At 47.9% G+C, this 9,543-nt stretch overlaps 1 protein-coding gene across 3 annotated transcripts in view; it reads right to left on the bottom strand.

The window, feature by feature from the left end:
• Positions 1 to 378: 378 nt before the first annotated feature.
• LOC146202005 (voltage-dependent calcium channel type A subunit alpha-1-like) overlaps positions 379 to 9,543 on the bottom strand; it is a 489,246-nt gene continuing 480,081 nt past the window's right edge. For all 3 annotated transcript variants that reach the window (XM_084587895.1, XM_084587897.1, XM_084587896.1), the window contains 2 exons: positions 2,131 to 2,657; positions 379 to 983 (listed from right to left, as the gene is read on the bottom strand). In XM_084587895.1, the coding sequence (XP_084444021.1) occupies positions 520 to 983; positions 2,131 to 2,657 (991 nt within the window). In that variant the 3' untranslated portion in view covers positions 379 to 519. The remainder of the gene's footprint in view (positions 984 to 2,130; positions 2,658 to 9,543) is intronic.

The raw sequence follows: 9,543 nt of genomic DNA, 5'->3' as shown, positions 1-9,543 counted from the left end.
TGGTTGTATACTTTTGACGAGGTTGTACGTGGGAGGGATGAAAGACTTTAATATATCGAAAGATATCAAAATAACGAACTACTCGGATATAAAGAAAAACTTGGAGATAACGAAGCTCAGATATGACGAAATACGCGAATTTGATGAACTGCTTTGATATAACAAAAGACGCTCGTATGACAGGCTCGGATATAAGGAAAGACTCAATCGTGTGATGGAAATCTTATTTTGCTTCTTTTTTACTGCACAAGCTGAGCCGAATAGGTAAATGCTTTGTATTTTACTCCCCATCAGTTAAAGTGATCCGTATTTATTCCAACTGTGACATCGGGCCCAGTTACGGCGCGACAACACGGCAACTGAGACAGGAGCCCAGGGGTTATATGTAACTTGTTTAGTTTATTTGCGCAGTAGATTTTTTTTTTCTTTTCGTTCAGGTAATAAAACTTTTTTTTTTCTCTTTGTCGGCGGCGGCGGCGGTGGCGGCGGTTTGCATGGGGTCGGCGGCGGCGGCTGCTGCTAGCACCAGTCGTCGTCGTCGGTGTCGCCGCTTCGCCGACGGCGCGGCGTGCGGCGCGGCTTGTATCCGTTGGGCAGCAGCGGCGAGGGCAGCTGCCGGGGGCAGTGGGTTGGCGAGGCGTTCACTTTGGGGAAGTTGATGGCGGCCGGCGAGCGGGCGCCCGGCAGCGTGGGCGACTGCGACACGCTGGGGAAGTTGATGCCGGCCTCCATGGAGCGGGCGTCGAGGCGCAGCCGCGACGGCTTGGCCGGCGTCGGCGGGAGCCGGCGCCGCTGGGCCGGCAGGCTCTGCGCCGAGGCCGCGGGACTCGCGGACCGCGCGCCACCGTAGTGGCGATCAGCCGCGCGGCTGGGCGAGGGGCTGCGCGACCGCTGGCCCAGCCATGTGCTGCTTCGGTACTCCGCCGACCCGCGGCGGCCGCGCAGCGGCGAGTCGCGCAGGAATTCGTCGCCGTGTAGCCGCGCTGCATCGAGAGAAAAATACACGAGGAGGGGGTCATAGCGAGGCCGCGTCGCTCCGACCAGCCCGAAGAACGTTCTTAACAGGCTGTAGCGACCGAACAGACAACGTGGAACCTTTGCAAGCCACTTTGTGGCAGCCACGACCTACAGTACCTACCACTGTTTGGAGGTCAATAATACCACAAAGAAGAAAGGAGAAAACTGACAAAAGCGAGAAAAGCAAACAACGGGCATAAGGGCTGTTCACTTGGATGGCTGTATTCGCTCGTGAGATGTTTTTTTTTTTTTTTTTTTTTTTTTTTTTAGATAATATGAGTGTGGAAGGACATCAATTTTGAAGGAGAAAAAATGTATCTCTGTATGAAGCCTTTAACCGCCAGCCTTACGTCTTCGAGGTAAAAACGAGTCAACACTTGGCTTTATGACGACATTAGGAAGCAGCCATTTCACCACGGTTCGGTAAACCTCCGCATTGTAAATTCACACAGCCACACATAAAAAAAAAAAACCAAGAAGCAGGAAGCCTACACAGATGATCGCTGCTCGAGAATGTACAATTCGCAGTTGCCGATCTTAAGTGTCATTTCACTCCAGGGTCTTCAGACGACTCTCGACGCACATAACAGCCTGTTGCTCTTGCACTATATTTTGTAAAATAACCCAATTATCAATTGCAAGTTGTATTTAGTGGTTTTATTTTCAGTCAAAAACTCCTTTAATGCGTATACCAAAGTCGAACAGGAGAGAGAAAAAATAACATCTGCGATTCGTCACCAAGACGTCATATGTGTTCAATTAAGTCCAGATCATCACTTTTTCGCAGGAATGACAGAATGCCTGATACCCACGACCTGGGTCGGTGCGCTCATCTTATCTGTACATACTTCACAAGCGCTGAGAACACACGCAATTAGCAAACTACTACTGCACGTCAGCAGGAAAAAAAAAAAAAAAGTCTTGTCTTCGTCCAGGAAATAGACTTGTTAGATTTTTCGTGACTCTTGTTTTTTTTTTGTTTTTGAAAACCGCTTCATGTACATCTTTGCGTTGAGATTACGTATGTAGGCATCCGTGTCCCAGTTTAGAGACTGCTCAAAGGCCTGGTCGTGGCGGGTCCTCTGCTCGAGCCTGGAGGCGGTGGGGGCGTACCTCTTGCGCGGCCTCGGCGACTCGTCTCGTACTTGACCTTGTCGACCAGGTCGCTGACGGCGTCCGAGAATCCCGCGGCCGAGCGCCTCGGCGACGGCGACCGGCGCAGCGGCGAAGCACAGCGGCTGCCCTGCGGCGACGGCCCCAGGGCGATGGAGTCCGGCCGCAGCCGGGCTGGCGGCCGGTCACCCTGCGCGCGGCGCCGCAGCGTCAGGCGCGGGGGCTCGCGCGGCGATTCGCGCGGCGCGCGTGCACAGTGCGGCGGGTGCTGCCCTGGGGGCGTCGGCGGCGGCGGCGCGGCTGAGGCCCCCCCGGGAGGCGTGCAGGTGCGGCGCATGCAGCGTGCAACGGCGGCAGGCAAGCCGGCGCCCGGGCCGGCTCCCACCTTCTCGGGGGCTGGAGGAGCGGTGGGCGGCAGAGGCGGGGGCCCCGCCTGGGGAGGCCGGTGCCGTCGGCTGCTGCCGCGGCGCAGGAAGCTCAGGGAGCGCTGCCACGGCTTCTCCGATGACTGGCCGTTGCGCTCCATGCTGGGGAAAGAGAAGAGCGGGGAGCCAGGGCTTAAACGCCGGACAAAACCGGGGCCAAGGCAACGATTATGCTCCACATTCCATTTCATTACGATCTCTCTAGCCCTTATAGTTAGTCTGCTAGTCACCGCCTTGCCCCAGCTATCGTCGGAGTGACGCGTTCGGCGGAGATGGAATTGAGTTTATGGAGAGAACTACATCATATTGGACAAAATCCGGAAGTCGGTCGCATATCTTTGCGGCTCGTGATTGGCTGGCGCACTCACACTGGCTAGTAAAGGGAACTGACAAAACGGAGGTCATCACAATTGCCAGGAGTGCCAGTTAGCAGTCGACCGTTTTCGCTTACGAATGCGCGTGAACAGCTTTTTTGAATCTGGGGCGACATTTACTAAGCTTTTCGTACTCAAGATCCCTTAGTGTCTAATTGTTGCAACGCACAGCACTAACTTTAAAAAAATTGAACAAAAGGGTGAGGAATAAACAAGAACAAAGTGCTTGTCCAGTTTGTTCTATTTTTCATCCAAAATTGTACAAGTTAGCGCTGCAAAATTCAACATGTTGTACCAACGCCTAAGTTATCGCCACGTTTGCTATCGCGAATGGCCCGAAAGCGTGCGACTACCAGTTAACAAATTTGATCTTATGTACCAAAACATACGAACAACTAGGTGAACCTGACCCCTCGAGCCCCATTTCCGCGTCCGTTTACAAAACGCATGACTTGATGCGAAACTGCAAGCTATCTCTGTTGCATGCCTACCGCGCTGTAGGTGAAGCGAGGCACCGGTTCAGCGGAGAAGCTACCGCAACGAAACGTAATGACCTCTCTTTGCGTGACGAACAGATCGGTGGCTGACGAAGGGGACAGAAACGGTAGCAAGCAGAGAGTGAAAGTTGTGGTGAGAGTGCGCTTCATCGGAACCCGCGAAGGAAGCTATTTGCTGCATATTCTACTGGCATCGACACACCCGCAGTGGAAACACAGTGGGTTTTGGCGTCCGACTGCTGATCCATGGTTTCGAGTTCGATCCACGCTGCGGCCGCATTATTTTGACGGAGGCGAGATACGCAAAAGTAAATGTTCTATGTGATGTCAGCATACAATAAAGAAATCCGGGTAGTCGAAATTGAACCGGAGCCCTCCACTACGGCGCCTCTCATAGGCCCTCCTGCTTGTCACTTCGGGCCGTTAAATCCCGAAATTTACAATTTGCATCATTAAGACTGCAACGCTCACTAGCTGAAGTCGGGACATACAGCCGCTAACATGATTCGAACTCACGGCGCTTAGGTCAGCTTCCCTGGACGTTGCACCAGGCAACTAAGCCATCGTGCAGCCTGATAGCGCATTTGTCAAACATCCACTTTCTCGCGCTGTGGGTCGCCTTCTTCATCAACATTTTTTTTTTCCACGAGTCAGTTTCAAAGCAAGACCACAAGGCACTTGCATATGCAAGCCAAAATATGAACTTGTGGCCGCATCCGTTTGGGGAGCCGTGCTGCGCCGTAGGCGCTAAGGACCTTTCGGACTGCTCCACGTCTTTGATTTAGAAAAGAGCAAGGATAGAGACAAAAGTCTGCTGGTGCCTGTGCTCTCTGCTTAGATCCGGACTTTTCTACCACAGGACGCATTTCGCCGGCAAATGCCAATCAACGCACGCTGAATGATGAGGTGAGCAGCTAATCATGGTTGCGCCGTTTTTTTTTTCTTTACTTCAAAACCTTCCGCAAGCACGTAAGACAAGCGTAGCCGCTTCCGTCATACTTCCTCAAATGCATGACATACATTTGTCGCTTCACATCGCCAGCTGCTATAGTCAAAATCTCGCAGATATCGTGATCATTGTTTGCGTGTTTGCGTGACATGACACCAGCGAATAGCAAGGGCACATGGCCTATTATAATCTTCCACAAAACCAAGTTATAAGCAAAAATATATATTCCGTGCAGAGTTCTCACCAAGATTGCTCAGTAAATCAGTAAACAATAATCGAGTTGCTTACGTTCTGAAAAAAAACAACAACAAAAAAACGCGACAAACTAACCAAACGTTCAAAATTTTTTTTCAGAAAAACAGAAGAAAAGAAGAACATAGTGGAAGAGTTAAGGCGAATGCTATTGCGCGCGCATTGTTTTTTAAAGCGTCATTTTATGTACATAATATATAAAATAGAAGAAAATTCTTGAAATTAAGTTATGCCTCTAGGTTACACGCGAGCATTGCGTACGGTGCGTCGTTAGGGTCCTGAAGCCGTACAACAGAGCGTGTACACTTCAAGATACGTCCCATGCATACCCCTTCGAAGTATACAGCCCAAAAGTTTGCCTTCGGCTACTGCAGCGTATCTCATTTTCCATACTAAGCGACCGTAACCTTTCGAAATTAGAAGGCCCTCGCGTACATCCTGAACCTTCCCAACCTTTAGACTGGCGGGTGGGCCAAGGGCTGAACGGATTAGAAGCCAACCCCTTGAATTGTATACTTTCGACGTGGGCCGTACGGGATTTTCACAGGGTAGTTTCGTAGCAGAGCATATTGATATTGCAATGGCGGTCGTGTTAGCATGTAAGAATGCTTGCTAACTCAAGCTAGAAAGGACATACCACATTACCGTAAGTAAATTTCGCCTTTGCATTCTCACAGAGCTTAACGCCTTGAAATATCGAAAATTGGGACGTGCGGAAAGTACTTTTTCTAAATTGAACAGCCAAGGATCAATGCGGTTAAAAACAGTTTCGTATAGTTGAATAGTGACAGGATAGAATAGATTACAAATCGCATATTTGCACTAATATTCGTTAACCTGTGAGAATATTCACACGAAACTAGCAAATGTGCACAATAATGAAACAGCAGCGACGGCGCTGTGGTACGGCACTATAATCTGTGGAGTTAAGCCATGGTTATTTAGAGGCTGTTTAAAAATAGATGCAGTTAGCACAGGACCGGGTTAATTGGAGGAATATGGCAGAGGCCTTCTCCCTGCAGTGGGTAAAGTCAGGCTGATGATGATGATGATGATGATGATGATGATGATTTAAAGACGCAGCACTAAACATCACTAAGGGGTCGCTTTAAGAAGTCTGATATTAACCATACGGCAGTCAAGTTACATTACCGTTGTTTTTGGAATGGCCTTTGAAGAAAATAGCGGGAATTATTCGAGCCTCGTCATACCTATTCGAAAAGTATTGGAAGAGTTGAAAACATATTTGATTCTCTTCGAATAACATTGAATATACACTATTTGATTAATTCAAGTAATTGAGTAGGAGGACATTCAATCCACTGTTCCAAATATTAAAAAAATTCACACGTTTTGTAGAAAATATACATTATATACAGTGATTATAAGGAGGTTTAAAAAAGTATATTAAACCTATTTTCAGCATTTTGTGGAACCACGCCTAATGCTTCCTAAACGAATTGAGAAAAGATTGTTCAGTAATTGTATCCATGCTTAAACGACCTGAATTCGCTCGGCAGTTGTGACAGTTAGCGAGCGATTTCAATCTAATTGAGAAATGCGTACATAAGGTGCATACAAAAGTAAACGGAGGATGCAGTTGCCTTTTAACACCTTTCACGCGTTGCTTATTTGAAACTGGCAGCTGTGGCATGTGCATGCTGGTATAGTGGACGCCAGCGTACCTTCTTACGGACAAATAATGTTTTTCTCACATCCGATAAAGAATACGTGATTACTGTTAGACTGGAATAGCTTGCTCCATTTCCTTACGACTGCACCGGTACAACAAACGTTGCACCAAAACGTAGAGCTTCGAACGCCAGAGGTTTTGTGTGACAAACTTTTCTTTCTGCGGACAGACTCGCGCGTTAAAATTTCTCACATGCCGTTTCGCCTTCGATCGTCGTTTCTGGGCTTTAATCTGCTGCGGCTCCTCCATTTTTATGCACTATTTGCGGCATAACTGGCCTTTCTGCTGTTCTCTTTGAATTTCTATAAGGCTATAGGACCCAGTTCGCCGTATTTATGTCACACTAGCTTGGTTGCCCTACAGTGAAGCTATCAACGACCCGTAAGCAAAACAGCAGGCTGTCACTGTCGCCCTGAACGGGTCGAAAGCAAAAAAAAAAAAAAAAAAAAATCAGGTTGAGTATGCGATATATAAACGAATTGTGCACACAGTTACAGGCGTGCAAGGGAAGAAGCCGTACTTTGTCGACTAGCCTTGTGTGACGTCTTGCGATCTAACTTAAGTAGAGCATGTTTCTTTTTTTGCTTATTGTTGCAATCTTCTAGACACATACTTAAAGGAGGATGCGAAAAAGGGGCGAAAAAAGCGTCTTTAACATACAAGCCTCTAAAGCCCCATAAACAGTGAAATAACTCTGTTCCACTTGTTCCTTCCAGTCAGTCACCAGTTTCTGTATTTTACATGTTCTGCCAGAATGGCCGATGCTACGTCACTCGAAAACAAAACTTCCCTCTTGTCCCGGTTCCTTCGATGAACGGGAAATGCGTCCACTAATGCGTATTCGAATAGAAAGGTTAAAGAAGACATCCTTCAGAATCACTCTTTCGGGATGAATTGGATTCACTGACAGTCTCAATACGACCACGCGACCATAGATTGAATTGCAGCACGTGCTCTGGAGCGCCAGTTACCCCAAACCCATGTGTTTCTTATCTTGCACGAAAAAAAAAAAAAACTTGTAATAAGCAGCTAAATTGCATTGCTCATTATTTTCATAAAATCGGACTCATTTATTATATACATTACCAATTACTGCTCGCAAAAAAAGTAATCACATTTCAATTAGTTTTACAAAAGCAATGGAAATACATTTATATTACCTCTTAGTTTTCGCGCAAAGAAGAAACGCACCACTTGTTACAGCCCTTAGGCATCCTTTGTGACCGCTCTTCTGGTGAAATTTCGGACAACTTTATTTCTCACTTGAAAAGCTCTTTTTAGCTCCAGGTAGAGCTCAGAAATCATGCGTGAAAAGAAAATGCTACGTGGCCACAGACAGCGTAGCCGTTCCCTTTTCACACCGTCAAGGGATAACGACTGCATGCAGATTACTTCACGTGTGCAAGTTCGCCGAATCGCTGGCCGAGGCTTTAGGCGCTTCGGATCTTCTTGAGAGGTGTCATAAACGGCCAAGGACAGGTCAGAACTTTGCGTACATAAAGAATAGAGCCGCATCTTTATTTTAATTAAGAAAGTAGTTAAAGACTTTTGGCGTGAAATAAATGACTCATAATGAATTTGTTACCACCAGAAAAGTAACGTATTGCGTTAAAATTACTGTAATGAAAATCGATTAACTTACTACCATGGCTCTTTCTTGCGGAGCAGGTGTTGCGCCATCTCGGTCGTGTTTTTGTTTTCTGCTAGCCGCGAACACCTCGAGTGCGAAAGTATGAATTTTGCGAAGGAGGTCGTTTTGACCACAGAGCTGTTCTTAAAATGCACGCACCGAAAATTTGTCGCGGGTACTTCCCACCGTTAACTAGGCAGACCATCTACAAATCGACGCTGGAAGCGGCATCTGCTTCACTGCCCTGCCTAGAGCCCAGCGTTACGAGTCGTAACTAGTTTCGTACTGTTGTCGAATCGCCATTGACTGCACAGTGTGTAATCATGCGCTTAATGCTACCTGTCGTGCATTCGCGATGTGTCGGTTTCCAAGCGCTCCATTTCTTCTCGCCCCACGAAAAACGTGCGAAGTAGCTTACAATGAGCTTTTTCTGTGCGCGATTCCAGCGCGGACAGCGCTCGTCCTAGTTTCTTCTTCCCGTCCACGTCTGGTGCGCTGTTGTCCTGATAACAGCCATTCCAAGACTAGCCCAGGATGCCTCGATGTAGCACACCGCCGTACTAAGGGGCAACGTCGTCGTCTGTGCCACTGATAAACGCATAAACGCCGTGCTATGAAGCGTCGGCCAATGTATTCCATGGCTGGTGTGTTATTATGGATGCGTCCGCGCCAGCAGCTTGACATGGGCAAAGTTTTTACTACACATATACTTGCAAACTTGAGCGCTTATTGCTCAGAAAAATAAGCGAAAAATAACTAGGGTATGCCTTTAGGGATAGCTCTCGGGAAAAATGGCTGCTTATGGAGCTAAGATCGAAGCTAAGGCCGGCACTTAATCTTTAGCCAAGTCTGACGCTCACAGGAATGATTAATTTAGCTATGGTGAGTACTTAACAAAGCAATGCCATTCGGCACAAAAGCCAAGCTTACCGGCTTAGCGCATTAATAAGCGAAAGTTGGTTGGTATGCGCGCCCAAGAGATGTGCAGTGGACATCTCACAGGATAGTTTTGGCGCCTCTACGCTAACGCGCATGCTCGGCCTTCTTGCGCTTGCGATGTTCGGTTCGATCGCCTTCCCGGAAGGTGAAGTCGGTCTGGCGGATGCATGCAAAGACGGTAGCGCTGGCACATACTATATAGACATTTTATGTACGAGACGAGCCAACCGCAGGCACAAAAAATTGGTAGAGACACTTAAAGGGCCCATGAATGCTAATTGCGGTAATACTTAATTACAAGAAATCCATAGCGGTGGTCCTTATGAGTATTTGAGTGAAATCTGAATGGATTGCGTGGAGCGTATAATTTAAAAGTATCTTTTTTTTTAAAGTGCTCCTGACGACCACTCGCGACCGGTTGGTGCGACACATCCTTGCGCGCAAACCTCCTATGTGACGTCACATGCGCTTGCTGGGAGGGGGCGCTCATTGTACCCTCCAAAGTTACGTGGGCGGGACAGGGCGTGAATGGGCGCCATCGCGACTTGTTTACTTCTTTTTTTCTTGCTCACCGACGTGGGTTAAGTTGAGAGGGGAGAGGGCGAGCATTGCATTGCGGTGACGATTGATGGGATGCTTATTGCTCGTGACCGT

The sequence above is a fragment of the Amblyomma maculatum genome, chromosome 1, assembly GCF_055883805.1.
Source record: "Amblyomma maculatum isolate TAMU_Amacu chromosome 1, ASM5588380v1, whole genome shotgun sequence".
Taxonomy (NCBI): domain Eukaryota; kingdom Metazoa; phylum Arthropoda; class Arachnida; order Ixodida; family Ixodidae; genus Amblyomma; species Amblyomma maculatum.
Note: the sequence above shows the minus strand (reverse complement) of the source record. Positions and strands in the feature narration are given on the sequence as shown.